This window comes from Myxocyprinus asiaticus, chromosome 37 (genome assembly GCF_019703515.2).
Source record: "Myxocyprinus asiaticus isolate MX2 ecotype Aquarium Trade chromosome 37, UBuf_Myxa_2, whole genome shotgun sequence".
Lineage (NCBI taxonomy): Eukaryota > Metazoa > Chordata > Actinopteri > Cypriniformes > Catostomidae > Myxocyprinus > Myxocyprinus asiaticus.
This window is the reverse complement of record NC_059380.1, coordinates 31148617-31169154: the sequence shown is the minus strand read 5'-3', so window position 1 is coordinate 31169154 and position 20538 is coordinate 31148617. Positions and strand designations below refer to the sequence as shown.

Below are 20538 nucleotides of genomic sequence, written 5' to 3'. Positions count from 1 at the left end.
GGGCAAAAGCACACTTTTCCACAGCCAGTAAATCTCCTTTTTAGGAGTTCATGCATGCGCACCTCATGAACGAGCATGTACAGACCATTCTTGGGTGTCTGTTTCAGTTCAAACTGAAAAAGTCTGTTTCAGTTCAAAGTAAAAAAACATTACCACTGAAGTCATTTCATTTTCATTTGCATTGTGGTGACTCGCCACTGTCTGGCTGCTCTAGCACCATGGACAGCGCCAGCCTTCTACCAACAGGGTGTTATGCTGGGTCAAGTTTTCAGAAGGAAAGTGCTGACCACAAATGCATCTAACACAGGTTGCGGTGCGGTGTGTAATGGATGCCCGCCTTTCGACACCTGGACAGGTGTGAAATGGCCGTAACATGTCAACCGCCTAGAGCTACTGGCTGTCTTTCTAGCTTTGAGAGCTTTTCATTCCGATATTGTGAATCACCACATTCTGATTCATTCGGACAACACAACAGTAGCGGCATATATATGTTGCCATGATGCGTTGGCCCACGTATGGCCGGCAAAATGCAACAATGCGTTTCCCCCGGTGCGCCTCCTTCATTCTGTCATCAGCAAAGTCCGAGTGGACATGGAAACAGTTCTGTTAATTGCACCAAAATGGCCCAATCAGTCCTGGTTTCTGGAGATGGTAGAAATACTGGACGGGCCTCCATGGGAAATACTGCTGAAGAAAGATCTACTCTCTCAAACACAAGGCATGGTTTGGCATCCCCAGTCAGAGCTGCGAAGCCAACACGTGTGGCCTTAGAATTGGCTCGTCGATTATGAACACCATATTACAGGCTAGAGCGCCGTCCATGAGATGCCTTTACGCACTGAAATGGAATGTATTCACTAATTGGTGCTTTTCACACGGCAAACACAGTGAACTGCCCCATACCTGAAATTTTTACATTTCTTTAGAGCGATTGGACGCAGGGCTCACTCCGTCTATGCTCAAAGTGTATGTGGCGATTATATCTGCATATCATGCACCTGAAACCGGCACCTCTATAGGAAAACAATTATTCCTAGGGGGCGGGGCAGCTAAATCCCCCTCGCCCGGCTACAGCCCTCCCTTTGAGCCTTTGGACTATGTTGAATTGCGTGTGCTTTCTCTTAAGACTGCATCACTGCTGGCTTTGGCCTCAGTAATAGGGGTTGGTGATTTGCAAGCAATGTCAGTTGACAATTTCATGTCTGGAGTTTGGCCTGGGCCTTTCAAAACCACTGTCAAACCCACCCTCAGAGTTCAAGACTTTTTCCCCTCCTCCATTTAATTTGGATGAGGAACAGTCCTTGCATTTGTTGTGCCCTTTGCGAGCGCTACACACATACGTTGAGCGCACATGCTAGTTCAGACTGGAATGTCCATCTCCAAGCAAAGACTTTCTCAGTGGATTGTTGAAACGGTCACCCTGGCTTACGAGTTGCAGGGTGTGAATTGCCCAATTGGTGTTAAAGTACACTCAATTAGAGGCGTGGCCTCTTCATGGGCATGGATGAACAGTGTGTCCTTACAAGACATATGTTTTGCAGCAGGATGGTCTTCTCAAAATACATTTGCAAGGTTTTACAACCTAGACATAACGTCTCTCTCAAAACGAGTCCTCTCTATCTAGAGCGCTTGCTATTTTATTGGCCAAATATATACTTATGCCTCTCTTTTAAGTATGGGCTCCCTGTCACTTTACACAACCGCCTGCATTCGGACCGTTGTGCTCCTAAAGTTACAGGCACTTCATTATAAATAAACTTCCTTTCCAATTGGGTGCTTGAAGGGGTTAATCCACACTATATGACCATAGTTCATATATATGTTCTGAGTATTCCCATCCTGAATTGTAAGGGAACATCTTGGTTGCATATGTAACCTCGGTTCCCTGAGAAGAAGGGAACAAGACATTGCGAATTCTGGCCGCACTACAAGACTCTTCTTTGCATTCTTTGACCCTCAGTCAGAAAATTCTGAGGAATGGTGTTTGCGTGCCTGCTTTTATAGCAGACAGCTTCGCACCTAAAAGGGCAGGGATCAAATACCATAGCCAATATTAGAATATTGCCGTTATTGTAGAGAGGTTTCAACTAGGTCATGTAGAAGGAAACATTAGCAGAATGCAATGTCTCGTTCCCTTCGTCTCAGGGAACCGAGATTACGTACGTAACCGAGGCGTTTCATTTTGATATGTATGATTTCTAAAGAATGGTCAGAACCATTTTGAAAGCACAAACAAACCACAGCACAAAACATTTCTCCATCATTTACTGATAAAATAATTATGAGCACTATGAGATTGTTTCTGATTGTTCCTGGCATTAAAATGCATTTTCAATGATCGGATCACAGTCGGATAGGACTTGACCACAATAAATGTCAGGTGTAAATGCACCCAAGATGTATTGAAAACAGATTGTGATTGGATCACTGAAACCACAATTGGAGGTGGTCACAAACGGATTCTGACGTATTCTCATAAAGGTTTCGTTTCCATTTCAACGTATTCACAGTTAAGATGTTGTCAATAGGTTTATATTGTTTGTTTCAGTTTTTATCCAAATGTAAAAAAGCACATGTACACATGGCATGCAAATACCTACAAATACAAAAGGGATCACCCTGGAAAAACATTTTCCTCCCAGACTTTGTGATTTTTTATTATTTGCACATATATACCACAGCTTTTCATTTATTTATTTTTGATTTTTTTTAAGATGCATCAGTTGCTTTCTCCCCCATTGTGCCAGATGAAGCTGCAGCAGTGGAAGACATTGGCTTGGCTGTTTCTCTGCAGCCTGTTGATGTCACACCCATGGCAGAGGAGGTAGTTGCAGTTGGTGCCACTGTAGTGACCAGTGACTTGGCAGTGGCAGAAACTAACACAGAAATAGTATTAGATGCTGCTGCAGAAGTGTCCACTGTTGCTGTAGATGCAGCTGTGGCTGAAGCTGGCAACATGGCTGCAGTTACAGTCACTACACCTGTAGCTGTAGATGCACAACCTACAGCAGAACTTCCTGTTGCTGATGCTGCCGCCTCAGTTCCACCTGCTGCAGAAAATGAGGTTCTCTTCAACCAGGCTGCTACTGTTCTCCAAGAATCCCCTGCTTCTATCAATGACACAACCACTATGCAAACAGTAATAGAAACAGCTGCACCTGCTGGTGATATGCTAAGTGTTTTGGTCATGGAGGCAACAGTGGATGATGTTGTAGCGTCTGTAGTTCCTGCATCAGAGACAGTTAATGAAGCCATTGCTGGAGTCGATGAGGTGACTGAAGTCATTGCTGGTGAGACGCTTTAAAAAGACAACCATAACCTAACATAACATAAGGTTAATAACTTGCGAATTTAAGTAATGTCATAACTGTAAAGGAACAGTTCACCCAATAATGATAATTCTCTCAATATTTACTTACCCATATGCCATCTCAAACTTGCATGACTTTCTTTCTTCTGTGGAACAAAATTATGATTTTTTAAAGAATATCTCAGCTGTTTTAAATTAACAAAGAATTTTTGCTGCCAAAGCTATTCCATCCCTTTACAAGACATTAAACCACTCAAAACGGATGGATGACTTTTATGATACATCCGTGTCCTTTTTTAGGAGAGTAAAAGTTTTGGACAAATCTTTGTTTGTGTTCCGCAAAATAAAGAAAGTCATATGAGTTTGACATGGCATGAGGGTGAGTAAATGATGAGAGAGTTTAAGTTTTGAGTAAACTTTTCTATTAATTTGTGCTTTATTTGCAGGAGTAACTAATGTCCCTGAGGCAACAGTGAGTGGTTTAGCAGCTGAAGTGGAGGTGGAGGCAACAGAAGCAACTCAAGCTGCTCTAGTTATTGCAAAGCGACAAGCACCAGAGATGCCAGAAGAAAGCAACTGTATGATCTATCGCTACGGCTCCTTCTTCACAACTCTTAATGTTGTCCGTAAGTACTTCTTAATCTCATTTAACCCTGATATTATGTCTTAACTGTACAATGCATACATGGGTTCATTTTTTATTTTAATTTAATTTTTTATCTTTTCATTTGACATTCCAGGAATTTATCTTGATTATGTGAGGTAATTGTTGTCACATTTAGTTAGTAACTATTTTGTTATGTTAAAAAAGAGTTTGTATTAGTACCCCTAGTTTACATATGTGAGTCAGAATTATTATTTTCCTATCTGTTATCTGCATATGCAATTACAGACATAGGCAACATTAAATATCACGCTCAGATTTAGTGATAACTATACTATTTTCTTTTTTTTTTAAGTATGAATCCATTGTAAAATTCATCGTTTTATTCAAACACAATGTGATGATTCTTAAATTAAAGCCATCTCTAGCTTCCAGTAACACTAAGTATGGCAGTATAACATTGACTTTGGCCAGTAACTGTAACATGTGCAGGTCAATCAAATAAGACATCCATAACCATAACTTACAGGGTTAGTTCACCCAAAAATGAAAATTCTCTCATCATTTACTCACTCTCATGCCATCCCAGATGTGTATGACTTTCTTTCTTCAGCAGAACAGAGAATTTCTCAGCTATGTTGGTACTCACAATGCAAGGGAATGGGTGCCAAAATTTTGAAGCTCCAAAATCCACATAAGGGCAACATTAAAGTACTCCAGACGACTCCAGTGGTTAAATCAATGTCTTTGGAAGCTATGTGATAGGTGTGGGTGTGAAACAGATCAATATTTAAGTCCTTTTTTTTTTCTTCTATAAATTTTCCTCCATGCTCAATCAATCTCAACTTCACTTTCACATTCTCCTTCTTCTGTTTTTGGCGATTCGCATCTTCGTGCATTTTGCCACCTACTGGGCAGGGAGGAGAATTTATTATAACAAATTACTTAAATATTGATCTGTTTCTCACCTACACCTATCATATCGTGTCTAAACACATGGATTTAACCACTGGAGTCATATAGATTACTTTTATGCTGCCTTTATGTGGATTTTGGAGCTTCAAATTTTTGGCACCCATTTACTTGCACTGCATGGACCTACAGAGCTGAAATATTCTTCTAAAAATCTTAATTTGTGTTCTGAAAAAGAAAAAAAAAGTCATATTTGGGATGTCAGGAGTGTGAGTAAATCATGAAATTATTTACATTTTTGGGTGAACTATCCCTTAAATTTTTTTTTTTTTTTATTTTTTTTTATTGTGTAGCAGTTTCAAGGGCATAAAATTTAAGTTAGCACACTGCTGAAAAACAAGCAAGTAAATAATGTTATAATGTTGAAGAGGCTTTCACATGCACTATGTTGCCATGGTGATGTAAAATGATGGATCAATTCAATCCTCCAGACTGTTGTAAAGAATAAACAATTGCAAATACTTAATACTGTACTGATAATCAGAAGACAAAGTAAAAGCTTTAAAGGAATAGTTCACTCAAAAATGAAATTCAGTCATTAATAACCCTCATATAGTGTTGGGATCAAAAAAGACCCCTTTTGAAATTTGCTTCTTTCAAATGTGCATCATCTAAATTAACTGGTTTGATTCAAGTCAAAAATATAATTAAGCATGTCTGAGTCAACCTGAAAACATTAGGTTACACCAACAAAATTCATTTTAAGATTTATAACAAGAAGAAATAGCTCCTTAAGGTAAAAATAAGTAACAACAAAAAGTAACAAACACTTTTTACAGTGTGTCATCCTAGAGTGTAATAAACAAATTTGGCATGCTGTCTTTAACGGAGGGGCTCGAGCACGGGACTGGGCTTTAGTTCTGATATCACCACAAACTTTCTGAGAAAGTCAATAAATACATGTGAATTTAGTGTTTTATTATTATAAATGATGGTGTCAAAACAAAAGAGGTGATGGGGAAGAGAGGGATGCCAGAAGAATTGTCACCAGGGTGAGGTAAGTAGCTGCTAATTTATCCTTGAAATATGATTGACCGAATTAGATGAACAAGCACCTCCCAAACTTTTGTTTGGATCTTTTCATTCCGTTCATCACGCAAAGTGATCATATTGCTTCAGAAGACTTCAAGCTTGACAGACTGAAGCCACCATACACTTGCATTATGGCAATTAAAATTTGTCATTTTTATTTTTGGGTGAACTATTCCTTTAGTATTCTCTACATATGTTCTTTTTCTTCTCTCAGAGGGAATAGAGAGTGTTGAGATTGTGGAGGTGAATAATGTGTTGACACTGACCACAGAGCTGGAGCAGAATGCAGTAGATTTCACAGTCACATGCCAGGGAAGGTAAATATTTGTCTGTTATTCTCTCATATTGTTGAAGAGGTTATGTTACCTATAAGCTAGGTTTATTCAAATGACAACATAAACAGACAAAATCCTATTAACATGTTCATACTGGAAATCGACACATTTTTTCTGAAAGTTCTGGTACCCTGAAATCAGTCCCATTTGGCCCAAGTACTGACAAGCTGTAACGATTTGCTAAAAAAAGTGGGGTGCCAGTCTGGCAGTAGCCAGACAATCAGTCAGGTTGTCAGACAGTTCGTCAGTAAATCATACAAAGGAAACATATATCAAGCCACTTGCTCTTTTATTTAGGACATTCATATGATCCCTCAAATATCCTGTTTTTATCACATTTTTATTTGGTGTTATTCATTGTTTCATTATACACAACACCTTCAAAATTCAATAGGGTACAACAGGGCTAAAGGCTCCATGGGCTAAAAGGCTCCTTTAATTTTATTTTCTCCCAAAAAACTAAATAGCATCAAAAACTTCCACAGTACTTTCCTAAACACCTGTTTGACATGATGAACTGCACAATTTTCCTCTTTCATGAGATCATTGTGTGTGTAATATCTAAAGGTTGATTTTGAGGCAATTTGATCTAATATTTGATCATTTTTTAAATATTGCAACTTTATGTAGCTATTTAATATCCTGGAAATTATCACATTTATTTTGAGACAAAATACTTATTTGTCATTTTCAATTTTGTTTAAGGTGATTTTATATATATAAAAAAATATAATAGCTGTCCGATTAGTGAAAGGATAGCATTTGAGTAAAACGCCCCCTGAAGCTGTTGGGCCATGAGTTGGGCTTCCCCTGTTAACAGGGGTAACAGCCGGACCACCCATTGGTTGTTTGGCCATCCCCAGGATTCGGCCGTCTGCTCGAACAATTCAATGAAAGCCTCCGGGTCGTCCTGCGGGCTCATCTTGGTGAGTGTGACGTGAGCCATGGCATGGGCGGCAGCCGGGGTCACAGCTGAAGTTTCCCCTTGGGGCACCAAGCTCCGTAGCACCTGCCGGTCCTCAGCTTGAGCCTGAAGGAGCAGCTGGAACTGCTGCTCCGCATGCAGATCCAGGATAACCTGATGCTGGGTTTGGTTGATGCCAGTGAGGGTCTTAATTACTTCAGCCAGTGGCAAGGATTCCATGATGGCGATTCCTTCCTCTTTTCCCAGGTTTAGGCACCACTGTGACACATTTCTGGTCGGTCTTGGGGGATACGAGGAAGCGGGAATCAGCTTACACACTTGCATTTGGGTCCTCAATCACATTACCAGTTCCTGACACTGTATAGGCTCTACTGTACTGCATCTCAGATATATGGGCAAACACACTTTTTAATAACAGCCCTAAACAGGAAATACATGTCTTGGTGCTTGTTTGTGTGTTGTGACGAGGAGGAGGGCGTGGCCGGGCCATGAGGGTGCATGGTGTGTCCTTATGTTTTATGTTGTTTTAAGTTAATTTATATTTTTAAACTTTACGTTGACTGTTCAGCCGGTTCCCACCTCCTCCTTGCCCACCTTTACCTGTTACAGTGGTGCCGAAACCTGGGAGGAAGGAGGGCCAATGCCATCTGCCAGAGGAGCAGCAGCGCCCGTCAACCTGGGGACGGAGGGGTCACTGCCGGCCACTAAGAGCCAGAGGAACTGCTAGAACTGCTGCTGTCCACTGAGAAGGGGAGGAGCAGTTCCGTCTGCCAGGGGTCGGAGGGCTCGCTGCCATCCGCTGGGGGAGGAGCGAGCTGTCATCCACCAGAAAGCGGAGGAGCGGTTGAGGACCGGGCGACAGCGTGTCCGGGAACCAGCGAGCAAGTTTTTCTCTCTATTGCTGTGTGTCTCCTGCTCACGCTTTCCCTCTACCCACGCCTGCCCTCGTCTCTCCCCCAGGTTCCCAGGAGTCGGGGTGGACCACCGGCTGACAGAAGGGCCGGAAGGGCAGCGTCTCCCCTCCAGAGATGGGGGGAGTAAGTCAGTCCGGTGGCGCCCTGACCTGAATTGGGCGGGGAGGAGTGTGACGAGGAGGAGGGCGTGGCTGGTCCGTGAGGGTGCACAGCCGGCGCTGAATCAGATGATCAGCGGGAGAGCAAGATAAAGGAGGCCGGAGATGCCAGTTAGAGAGAGAGAGATGCACTTGGCCATGCTGCATGTGTGTCTGTGTGTCTTTTATGTTTTATATTGTTTTAAGTTGAGTTTTACATTAAACCTTATGTTTACTGCTCAGCCGGTTCCCGCCTCATCCTTGCTCATCCTTTTACCTGTTACATGTGTGGGGGTTTTTTTGTTTTGTTTTTTTTGTTTTTTTTTTTGTTCTGGGACACCACTGTTTCTTTGTTGAAAGATGCAAGGATTATGCAAAGCTGAATATTAATTTTCTCTGCAGCCTTCCCAAACAAGTGTGTACCGTGGTCTCTGATGCAGACTGTACAAGCCCTGTACAGACCCTGTGTAACGCAGTGACTCCAACCCCAGAGTGTCAGATGGTGCTGCGGCAGTTTTTCAATGACTCTGGCACCTTCTGTATCAATGTGTCCTTGACCAACGATGTCAGCTTAGCTGTGACCAGTGCCAGGGTCAGTGTGACTATCGGTGAGTGTCGTCTACATTCAAAACCGCTGTAAAAAACATAATTTATTAGCTGAGGTGGAAAGTAACAAATTACAAGTCCTCTCGTTCCAGTACTTGAGTAAATGTTTCACATTTTTCTACTTTTTGGATTGCTGAATAATGTTTGGATATGTTAAATATCCATAATGTTAAAACTTTATTAATAATACAGTATTTCTTATACAGAACTTATATATAAAATTACTTATATATAACATTTTAATATATATATATATATATATATATATATATATATATATATATATATATATATATATATATATAAAATACTTATGCATATAATACAAAGGAAATTCAATTCCAGGGAATAAATAATGGGGGAATGAGTTAATATTCTGAATTTGCTGAAATTGGCTTCTTAACATGTAGCCTATATTTATTTCCTTTAAAATGTAATGCATTCAGTTTTAATTATTCTCCCTCTACTTAAAACTACTTAAAACTCTACTTAAAAAAAGCAACATTTAATGAAATTATCTAATAAATTATCTTTAACAGTCCTAATATATGCAAAACTAAAATTTATTTTTTCAAAACAGTAATGCATGGAATAGACTTCTTCAACTCTTTAAAAACAGAAGAATTATGAATTTCAGGAGAAATTAGTATGTTTTTGCCCATTTAAAAAAGACTTGCCATTAGGAAGCAACTTGTAAGAATGCAATACCTCCAGCAAATAAAAAAAAAAAAAAAATAAAAAAACAGTTTTGTGATACTATAGCACAACCTTTTTCAAATGTTCTAATAAGAAGAAAATTGTCTTGAGAACCAAATTAGCACATCAAAATGATTTTGTAAAGATTAGGTGTCAGTATATTTTTAGTAGACTGAAGATGTCTGCTGAAAATAGTCTTTGATATCATGGGCAAAAACAACAACATCATTTTAGAATAAATACCACTTAAAACACTTATTTTTAAACAGTAATAATAATTTGCAACATTACTAATGTTTTTGCAGTATTTGTGATCAATTTGACGAATATTTGGTGAATTCCTTTGTGTTCTAAAAAAAACAAGTGTATAGACTGTATATAATTTTATTTTCAAGTAATTTGTAAAGTAATTAGTTGAGTAGTTTTTCAGCAAACTACTTTTTACTCTTACTTGAGTCATATTATTTCTCAGTACATGTACTTAGTGAATTATTTCTTCAGTAGCAATACTTTTATCTAAGTAAAGATTTTCAGTACTCTTTCTACCACTGTTTAATAGTGGCATCAATGTTTGGTGTTTATAATTCATCATACTGTGAACAACTTCATGCATATCAAAAATAATAAACAATACTCTTCCTGATCTCACCCCAAGCCCTCAGCACTTTTGTGTATAACTTACTGTATTGTACTTAAAAACACAGACACAAGTTCATCAAGAAACACTGTTGGAGCAGTACTGGGCGTCCTGGTTTTGATTTGTGCTGTGGGGGCCATTGCTTTTACATACAAGTAAGATAAACACCAATACACATATGGAATTTGTAAGTAAATTAGTAAATTGAGATTTAAATATCACTCAATGTATATTTTCTCCAGGCAGTTTAAAGGATACCATCCACTAAGAGAAGATTATACAAGCAGCAGTGTGGCTTCTGGAAGGAGTTCAGTGCCTTTAATGCTGTGGAACCTTCTGAGTCGTCAGTCTGCTGGAGAGAGCCATCCACTTCTGCAGGGACAAGTGGTGTAACAGCTTTACTCTTCTGAACATACAGTCTTCCAACAGAGGAATTAGATATGAGACAAAGGGCCTCATTTTAAAATAAATGTGTTGTGTAACAATCTTCACATTATCTTAATGATGTGCTATTTTGTGTCTCATTCACAGCATAATTATACACTACTCTGTATATGTTCTGTGTGTATTATCATAAAAATAGAGCTGCAGAAGTTTCTTGTGTTTTTATAAGCTGAAAAAAAAAACAACAACATTACTGTAGAAAACTGAGTGAAATATGCATAATGGGGCTGGTGGGATTTATCATCAGTTATTAATTTGGAATATGAATGGGATCATTCTATAAGCAACCCATGTAAACAGCTTAATAGGAAAGCTGCCTTTAGAATAATCAGAGAATAGTCACTTTATTACTGTCCATATCATCATATTAATTGCTCTTCACAGAATGTTGAGCCAACATTTCTTGACAAACATTAACATTTATGGCATTAACACAACATGAAGTTATATGATGTCTCTATTTAACAAACTTATATTAAAGGTGCACTCGGTATTTTTTCCTCGATAAAAAAGTTTAACTCCTAAAGACATGAATTGTAGTTATGCAATATATGTAGGAAATCATGACCACTGTTTTATTATACATAAAGAGGCTGCCATATTAGAATCACATGACCAGCAGAATACTACTCGCTTAATTTCACTAACTGTCCTGTTATCTGACACTTTCACTCATTGATAAAAGTAATCATGGCTGACTGTGAATATTACATTTCTACAATGACATCTGAAACTGAAAACAATTAATTTTGAATGATGCTGCATCCACACCACTAGGCGTCACTGTAAGTCCAAGATAACACAAAGACAAAAGTTACTGAATGCACCTTTAACTTTAAATTAATAACAAACATACAGCTTTTTAGGGGTCCAAGCACTGAAGGTGCTGGAACCCTTTTGAATTATTTTAAGATTTTCTGGTAACACTTTAGAATACTGTTTCATAGTTAATAGGTAACTATGCAGGAAATAATGCAGGACACATGAGTAGTACTACATTAACACTTCAGACACTACTATTAACTAATATAGAAACACAATTAACTAATCAGTAAGTATTTGCGATCTCATGACTGTGATAGCTCACTGTTAGCTAATCAACATTTGCTGAATTTTATTTGCCTCATTGAGAACTATTAACTAAATATGGGTAAATAAAAAGAACTACTAATTAATTACTCATCACAGCATTATCTCCTCAAATCCCAGTGTCTGAAATGTGAACAATTATACTGTTATTGTCAACATGAAAATGCATCATCAGAGATGCTATTTGTCATGTGTTTTTTTTAACCGGAAATCAGTTTATGAACGTAACACCACTCTAACTCACCTAGTCTACAGTGTCTAGTATCATGAGTAGTCAGCTTACCTTAAATAAACCACTTTCTGTTTGTCTGAGAGTTGAGTTCTCCTTTGCGAAGCAGATTGTGTTTGTTTGCAAAACGTTCTTTCCCTATCTGTCAGTCACTCGACGTTGTGTCGATGAAGTGACACTAGGGGTCACTCTTGGGAGCACGAGACACCTCTGGTCTTTGATAAAAGGCCAATGAAAATTGGCGAGTGGTATTTGCATGCCACTCCCCTGGACATACGGGTATAAAAGGAGCTGGTATGCAACAACTCATTCAGATTTTCTCTTCGGAGCCGAACGGTCATGCTCACTGAGCTGAATACTACTGTTCATTCACCTCTGCTGGATCTGACTGCGCATTTCAGCGGCTTCACCCCCCTCTGCACTGGTGCACTGCAGAGAATGCCCCTGGGCACTTCGGCAGAAATAATAGAATATATTTCTCTAAAAGAGTATATTTCTCTAAAAGAGTTTTATTTCTCTAAAAGAGCAGCACACACGGAACGTCTTTTTAAAGACGCGTCTTTTTAAAGATGCTTTTCCAATTATGTGTTATTCCTGGTTGCGCTCATTATTTCTCGCCTTCTGACGGTCACGATCACTGTCTTTCGTGTCTTGGCACTGCTCACGCGGAGACAGTGTTCGTGAATGGTCATGTTCTCATTGCGAGAATACGTCCATGGCAACGTTGCGGTCGCGGCTCGCCTTCGTAAGAAAGCAAGCCACCCCAGAGGCTCCCGCCTCGGTCCTTTTACCTATGGGTATGAGGCCAGCGCGGCTAGCACTGGGGGCGATTTGGGGACCCCAATGGGACCGCCTCCGCCATGTATCCCCCCACGGACCTCCCATTCCCCAGCATGCTCGTCCGCCGGCTCGTCTCACGGCGAGTTCGACCTCTTATTCGGTGCCCGCAAAAGTGATGAGCTCTCGAGCGCAGCATCGGAGAGTGGGCTCATCCAGTCGGAAGCCTCAGCTGGGCTCCTCCCTTCGGGGTCGATTGCCCAGTCACAGGCTGACGCGGAGATGACGACATGCTTTCTCAGGCAGCCGCAAGGGTTGGCTAGAGTGGAACTCACTGCTCTTCCCTGAACCCTCGCGGCTCGTGATTGGTTCCTATACGGCAATCCCCCAGTGGATAAAGGCGCTCGCGGTGCACCTATGCCCGCAGACGTTGGCAACAGTGCTGTCACCTGGCATGGGTGCCCAAAGCCCCCGTCCAAGGCCTGTAGGTTTACGTCGTCTCTGATAGCCAAGGCCTACGGTGCCGCTGGACAAGCCGCCTCCGCCCTGCACGCCATGGCTCTCCTGCAAGTCCGCCAAGGCGCTAAAGGAACTGCACGAGGGTAGTTCCACCCCGGGATTGATGCAGGAACTGCGCTCGGTGACCGACTTCGCTCTCCAAGCGACGGAGGTCACGGTGCGGTCTCTCGGGTGGACGATGGCCACAATAGTTGTCCAGGAGCGCCACCTTTGGCTCATCCTGGTCGAGATGGGCGAGGCCGACAAGACACGATTCCTTGCTGCCCCCGTTTCCCAGGCAGGCCTATTCAGCGACACCGTCGAGGACTTTGCCCAGCAGTTTTCGATGGTAGAGCAGTAGATGGATGCTAGCCGGCATATCCTGCCCCAGAGCGGCTCAAGATCCCGCACCCCGTCTACTCATCGCCAAGGGCGTCCCCCTGCGGTGACTGCACCGGCTCCGCCGCAGCCTGCTCCTTCGGCCCGGCCCCGGCATGGAGCCCACCGCAGGAAGCAGATGCCACCCGTCTCACGGCCGCCCAGAACCCGTGAAAGGCTTCAAAGCGCCCTTGAGACGGGCGACCCAGGGACAACAAAACCTGCTGCTCTGGAGCTGGTAAGCAGATCTCCATCTTTTGTTACCTTTTGCATTTAATTGCATTGCATGCCTAAGTGGCTGCAGTACTCAAGAGTTCAGCAAAAGCGGTTTCCTTGTTCCCTGGGTCACGTATGCAGTGTGCACGGCCGTCATCACGACCACCGTCCACCACTCTATTTGGCAGGTTTGGCGCTCCAGCGGCAGTCTCCCGCCCCTGAGCGCCCAGCTGTGGCACAAATCTGCCCCCGATATGACAGTCTCCATGTGTCACGAGGACAGGCCTCTTCCTCCCCCATCCCAGGCTGTTCTGGGGGTGGTCACAAGGAGCCAGGTAAGTGCTTCGATGTCCTTAGACTTAGCACAGCCATGATGTGGTGTGGCACCTCGAGCTCCCCCCCGCCACAAGGCCCCACCTGCGGTATGTCTGATGACATTGTCCCTTTGGTCCCCCTTGCGTGGAACTTGGACGCATGGCTTGTGCTTTCCAATCCATCGCGAGGGCTGGTCCGGATCGTCCGACTCGGCTGTGCAATTCACTTCGCCGGGCGTCCGCCCAGGTTCAGCGGTGTCCACTTCACCTTGGTGAAAGACAAAAATGCTGCTACCTTGCACGGAGATCGCTACCCTCCTACGGAAGGGCGTGATAGAACCTGTCCCTCCAGCCGAGATGAAGAAGGGGTTTTTAAGCCCCTACTTCATCGTACCGAAAAAAGGCGGTGGGTTGCGGCCAATCTTGGACCTGTGAGTTCTGAACTAGGCTTTACACAGACTCCCGTTCAAGATGATGACCCAAAAACGCATTCTGGCGAGCGTCCGGCATCAAGATTGGTTCACGGCGGTAGACCTGAAGGATGCGTACTTCCACATCTCGATTCTTTCTCGACACAGACCCTTCCTGTGGTTTGCGTCCGAGAGTCAGGCGTATCAGTACAAAGTCCTCCCTTTCGGCCTGTCCCTGTCTCCTCGCGTCTTTACGAAGGTCGCAGAGGCTGCCCTTGCCCCGTTAAGGGAGGTGGGCATTCGCATTCTCAACTATCTTGACGACTGGCTAATCCGAGCTCATTCTCGAGACATGTTGTGTGCACACAGGGACCTGGTGCTCTCACGCCTCAGCCAACTAGGGCATCGGGTCAACTAAGAAAAGAGCAAGCTCCTCCCGGTTCAGAGCATCTCTTTTCTTGGTTTGGAGTTGGACACGGTCTCCTTGACGGCGCGCCTTACGAACGAGCGCACCCAGTCAGTGCTGGCCTGTTTGAAGGCATTCAAACAGAAAACAGCGGTTCCACTGAAAGTTTTTCAGAGGCTCCTGGGGCATATGGCATCCTCGGCGGTGGCCACCCCGCTCGGGTTGATGCATATGAGGCCGCTTCAGCACTGGCTCCAGACTCGTGTCCCATGATGGTCATGGCGCCACGGGACACATCGCGTGGTCATCACGCTGGTCTGTCACCGTCTTTTCAGCCCTTGGACCGACCTCTCGTTTCCACGGGCAGGTGTTCCTTTAGAACTGGTCTCCAGGCACGTCGTGGTCACGACAGATGCCTCCAAAACTGGCTGGGGTGCTGTTTGCAACGGGCACGCAGCCGCCGGCCTCTGGACGGGTCTGCGACTGCATTGGCACATCAACTGCCTCGAGTTGTTGGCAATTCTGCTCGCCCTGCGGAGGTTTCGGCCGTTGATCCAGGGCAAGCACGTGTTAGTTCAGACAGACAACATGACAACGGTAGCATATCTCAACCGCCAAGGCGGTTTGCGCTCTCGTTGTATGTCACAACTCGCCCGCCGTCTCCTCCTCTGGAGTCAGCAGCACTTCAAGTCACTGCAAGCCACTCACAGACGCACTGTCATGACAGGTTACCCTCAGAAGAGATTGGAGACTCCACCCTCAGGTGGTCCAGCTGATTTGGAGTCGATTCGACAGGCATAGGTGCACCTGTTCGCCTCCCAAGAATCCTCCCCACTGCCCGCTCTGGTACGCCTTGACAGAGGCCCCCCTCGGCATAGACGTGCTGGCACACAGCTGGCTCCCGGGCATGCGCAAATATGCATTTCCCCCAGTGAGCCTGCTTGCACAGACCCAGTGCAAGGTCAGGGAGGACAAGGAGCAGGTCGTACTGGTAGCACCCTTCTTTCTCAGGGACGGGGCACCATCTGGCACCAGCGCACAGACCTCTGGAATCTCCATGTCTGGCCCCTGGATGGGACACAGAAGACCTAAGCGCAGTCGGATCAGTGAAGACCCCAGAGATGCGCAGTCGGATCAGTGCTTTCCTTCCTGCAGGAGAGGTTGGAAGGGAGGCTGTCCCCTTCCTCCTTGAAGGTGTACATTGCCGCCATAGCAGCACACCATGACGCAGTCGACGGTAAGTCCTTAGGGAAGCACGACCTGATCATCAGGTTCCTAAGAGGCGCCAGGAGGCTGAATCCCTCCAGACCGTGCCTCGTTCCCTCATCGGACCTCTCTGTAGTTCTTCAGGGTCTACAGAGAGCCCCCTTTGAGCCTTTGCAGTCAGCTGAGCTTAAGGCATTCTCCTTGAAGACTGCCCTCCTGACTGCGCTCACTTCCATCAAGAGGGTAGGTGACCAGCAAGCGTTCTCTGTCAGTGAAATGTGCCTGGAGTTCAGTCCAGGTTACTCTCACGTGATCCTGAGACCCTGACTGGGCTATGTGCCCAAGGTTCCCACCACCCCTTTAGGGACCAGGTGGTGAACCTGCAAGCTCTGCCCCAGGAGGAAGCAGACCCAGCCCTGTCGTCACTGTGTCCGGTGTGCGCTTTACGCATCTATTTGGATCGCACGCAGAGCTTTAGAATCTCTGAGCAGCTCTTTGTCTGCTTTGGTGCACAGCGGAAAGGAAGTGCTGTCTCCAAGCAGAGGATCACCCACCAACTATGGCATAGGACATGCCGCCACCGGTAGGGCTACAAGCCCATTCTACCAGGGGTGTAGCTGCTCCCTGGGCCCTGGCCAGGGGTGCCTCTCTAACTTGACATTTGCAGAGCAACGGGCTGGGCAACACCCAACACCTGTGCAAGGTTCTACAACCTCCGGATGGAACCGGTTTCATCCCAGGTAGTGGCACGCAACACAAGCGGATAAGCCCGGGATAGCTGGCCGGGTGTATCGCTTGCACATAGCGCTTTCCACCTCCCTTGGAGCTGGTGTTCACAAACTTTGTTCCCTGGTTGACTTCCTCCGAGCCCTGTGGCAGTCGAGTGTTCGGAGAGACTCGCTGCCGGCCCAGTAAACACGCTAACTAAGAGCCCTGTTCTGGGGTAGGTGCTCCACGTGTGGCGGTTCCCTGTAAGGCTAACCCTATGCGATTATATATCTTCCGCTAATTAATTTCCCTGTTGGCAAACTGTGTCTTCCTTGGGAAGAGCCCCTCTGCCCCAGTCTCCATGTTTGTAGTAACTCCTCCCCCATTGGGCAGGATCTACCTTGAAGACTCCCCACATGGTTGGAAAGACCATGTGACATATTTTTCCACTTAAATATCCCCCCCTCTCTTTGGGCGAGGTGTGGTCTCCGTGGTGTCTTCCCCTTGGGAGGGATACCCCCTGACTTGACCTGGCGGCCCAGTCGGATAATCCCCCTTCTTTTTTAGGGAGTGGGAAAAAAAGAAGGGGAAAAGAGGCCACGAATGGGTTAAGCCTGTCTCTATCTTTTGGGTAGTTGACTTGTCCCCAAAAAGGGCCATTCGACACTCATAAATATGTTGGGGGAGGTTACGTGTCGACCTGGTGTGCTGGCTATGAGGCACACAGTAGTCTGCCCACCACACACCGCCAGTTCATGTAACACAGTTCAGCCAATTGTGGTGTTTCATATAGGGACCCCTAGTGTCACTACATTGACACAACATCGAGTGAGTGACAGATAGGGAACGTCATGGTTACTTGTGTAACCTCCGTTCCCTGATGGAGGGAACGTGACATTGTGTCCCTCCTGCCACAACACTGAACTACCCGCTGAAATGGCCAGACCTTATATCGGTTCCTCAGCATAAAACCTGAATGAGTGGTTGCATACTAGCTCCTTTTATACCCGTATGTCCGGGGGAGTGGCATGCAAATACCACTCACCAATTTTCATTGGCCTTTTATCAAAGACCAGAGGTGTCTCGGGCTCCCAAAAGTGACCCCTAGTGTCACTACATTGACACAACATCTCGTTCCCTCCATCAGGGAACGGAGGTTACACAAGTAACCATGACGATTTGTTTGTTTAGATTTGGCACAAATCTGGCTCTGCGTGAATGCTTTGGCAACATTGTACATTGTATTCAGTCATGCCAATGAAGCTCATTTGAATTTGAATTTGAGAGAGGGAGGGAGAGAGAGAGAGAGAGCTTGAGGAGAGACATGACTTTCAAGAGCTTGTAGATTATTTGACTTTCTTGTTGTCTTAAATAGAGTTAAATGCCTAGAGTCAAGTCATTTTTATTTGTCTAGTGCTTTTCACAACACATCGTTTCAAAGCAGTTTTACAGAAAGTCATGCTTTAACAGAAAATGAAGCTGTAATATCTGTAACGTCTTAGAGTCATCATTCTGCAGTTTGATAAAAATGTGATTATAAATTGTATTTTAAAATAAATAATAATAATAAAAAAAGTAAATAATAATTGTGTTTGGAACCCCAGTGAGCAAGCCGAATGCAAGGAACACAAACTCCATGAGATGTTGGTTAATGGAGAAAAATAACCTTGGGGGAAACCAGGCTCACTGTGGGGGGCCAATTCCCCTGTGGCTAAACAGCATGAATATAATGCCAATATTAGTTATTTATATGTGGTGCAAGTCATGGTTTAAAATGAGTAAACTAATTAAGGGTTAAGGGAAAATGTTCAACCTCCTGAGACCCGAGCGTGACTGCTGTGTTTTTGATTAGTAACTAGTAGCATCTAACAAGCAAGAAAAAAAAAATGTCTAGAGCAAATGGATTTACTAACAATTGATGTCCACATATCTGGACAGAGGGACTAAGTTTTGAAATTGAATATGATACCAAGCGATAGAAAGTCACATTTTTTTCATCAAGTTGTTTATTATGTTTCTAGGAGTGTTGGTTATTCATGTTTTTGAGACGATATAGACATTACAGCTGATTTATAAAGCTGAATTAACTATTCTTATTCAATATAATTGCATTAAGCATTATCAAATCACTGCCAACCACGTTCAAATAAAATTTAGCATTATAAAATTCTGAATCTATGTACTGACTACCATTGTCCCATGTCTGCAAAACATGCTGAGTGGTCCAAACATCATCTGCAGCCTGAAACTGAGCATTTTGTCAGATTTTAGGAGTAAATGCATTTAGCTGCACAGAAAGCTATAGGATGCATCCTTGCTGCCCTGCTCCCTATTTAGTGAATGACTTAACCTGTGCTGTCTGTCTGCACTGGTCTCAGAACAGTTCAATATGCACCTTATTTTCATCCTAACTCCATATAAAGACTCTAAAAGCAACATCAGCTTTTGGAAGAGTACATTGATTCTCAATGTGAAAATGCATAGTAAATATATAGGACTGCATTTAACAATGTTAATGAATAGAACCATATTGTTCAGTGATAACAAAATAAAATGTAAAGCAAAATGACCCACAGATGTGTGATAGATTGAAGGTTACTCAAAATAACTTTTCTAACTTTTTAAAATAATTTTTCAATATTATAGTGTATTTTTATATATCTAAAAGTACTAATATAGAATAGCCTGGACTTTGTGTGACCAGGAGAGAGCATATGAGGTTATTAAAAGTGTTTATGCTGCAAGAAACACACATTGCACTCAGCTGTAGCAGAGACAATGGTACCATGATATGAGAAAGCACTGGGAAACACAGCTAAGTTAAAGATTAACACAGCCAGTGGTAAAAGTGACCATATTATGCTCAAGACTATTATATTTTATTTACTGAAAATATATACTTTAATAATTAGTTTAAAAGGTTATTTAAAAAAAATGGACTAAACACCAGGTTTCCACCATTAAAAAGAAGTTAGAGGCTCTGTGAAATAATGGTGGTGGATGGTATCCATTGACTACAAAAAATAATAAAGGGCGTAGCCATGAGGTAATACCAGATAAGACACTGAATAAAAGATGAGGGTCTGGACCCAGAGAGTCAGATCTCAGCTGACATCTCGGGTTTGTTGGTCTGCTCAATAAACTCTAACCTTTGACACCTGGAACTCCTGACTTCGAGAGTTTTCTTACTGAGAGGGAAGATAAAAGTTTTTCACACTCCACAACACGTTTTTTTCAACGTTTGAGGGAATAAGATCCCATTTTTCACATATGTGGACTTGTTTTTCAGAGTGACGCAAAAATTGAATGGATTTTTTAAAGCGGCATATCAAAAGAAACTAGACATGCTACTCTTTACAACCAAACAGGTTTCAATCTAAAAACGTAAAGAGATGTTACCAGAGGCACTTTTGTTGGTGCTGAGCCCGAAGTAGTTCTTCACGGAAATCAATGTCATGCTGTTGTGTCAACTGACGCAGTGTGCCAGAAGTTTAACCCTAAACATAAATGTAGTAATACAGACAGGCAGGGGTTAATCACCAGCAGCAGTAATATCAAAGGCAGTTCAGAGGGATATTCAATAAACAGGCAAGAGGTCGGGGCAGGTGGCAGACAATCACAGGTTATATCCAGGTAAACAAGGCAGTAATAGTAGGCAGGCAGCAACGGATCAAAAACAGGGTTAACAGTCCAGG

The 20538-nt window shown here is 43.4% G+C and overlaps 1 protein-coding gene across 3 annotated transcripts in view; it reads left to right on the top strand.

Moving 5' to 3' along the window:
- The window catches only part of pmela (premelanosome protein a), a 36802-nt gene extending 24746 nt beyond the window's left edge, over positions 1–12056 (top strand). The window contains exons 7-12 of one of the 3 annotated variants that reach the window (XM_051676615.1): positions 2724–3290; positions 3757–3936; positions 6133–6235; positions 8632–8837; positions 10236–10323; positions 10411–12056. In XM_051676615.1, the coding sequence (XP_051532575.1) occupies positions 2724–3290; positions 3757–3936; positions 6133–6235; positions 8632–8837; positions 10236–10323; positions 10411–10561 (1295 nt within the window). In that variant the 3' untranslated portion in view covers positions 10562–12056. Of the gene's footprint in view, positions 1–2714; positions 3291–3756; positions 3937–6132; positions 6236–8631; positions 8838–10235; positions 10324–10410 lie in introns of all 3 variants that reach the window. The other 2 variants (XM_051676614.1, XM_051676616.1) reach the window with 2 other exon arrangements.
- The last annotated feature ends 8482 nt before the right edge of the window (positions 12057–20538 follow it).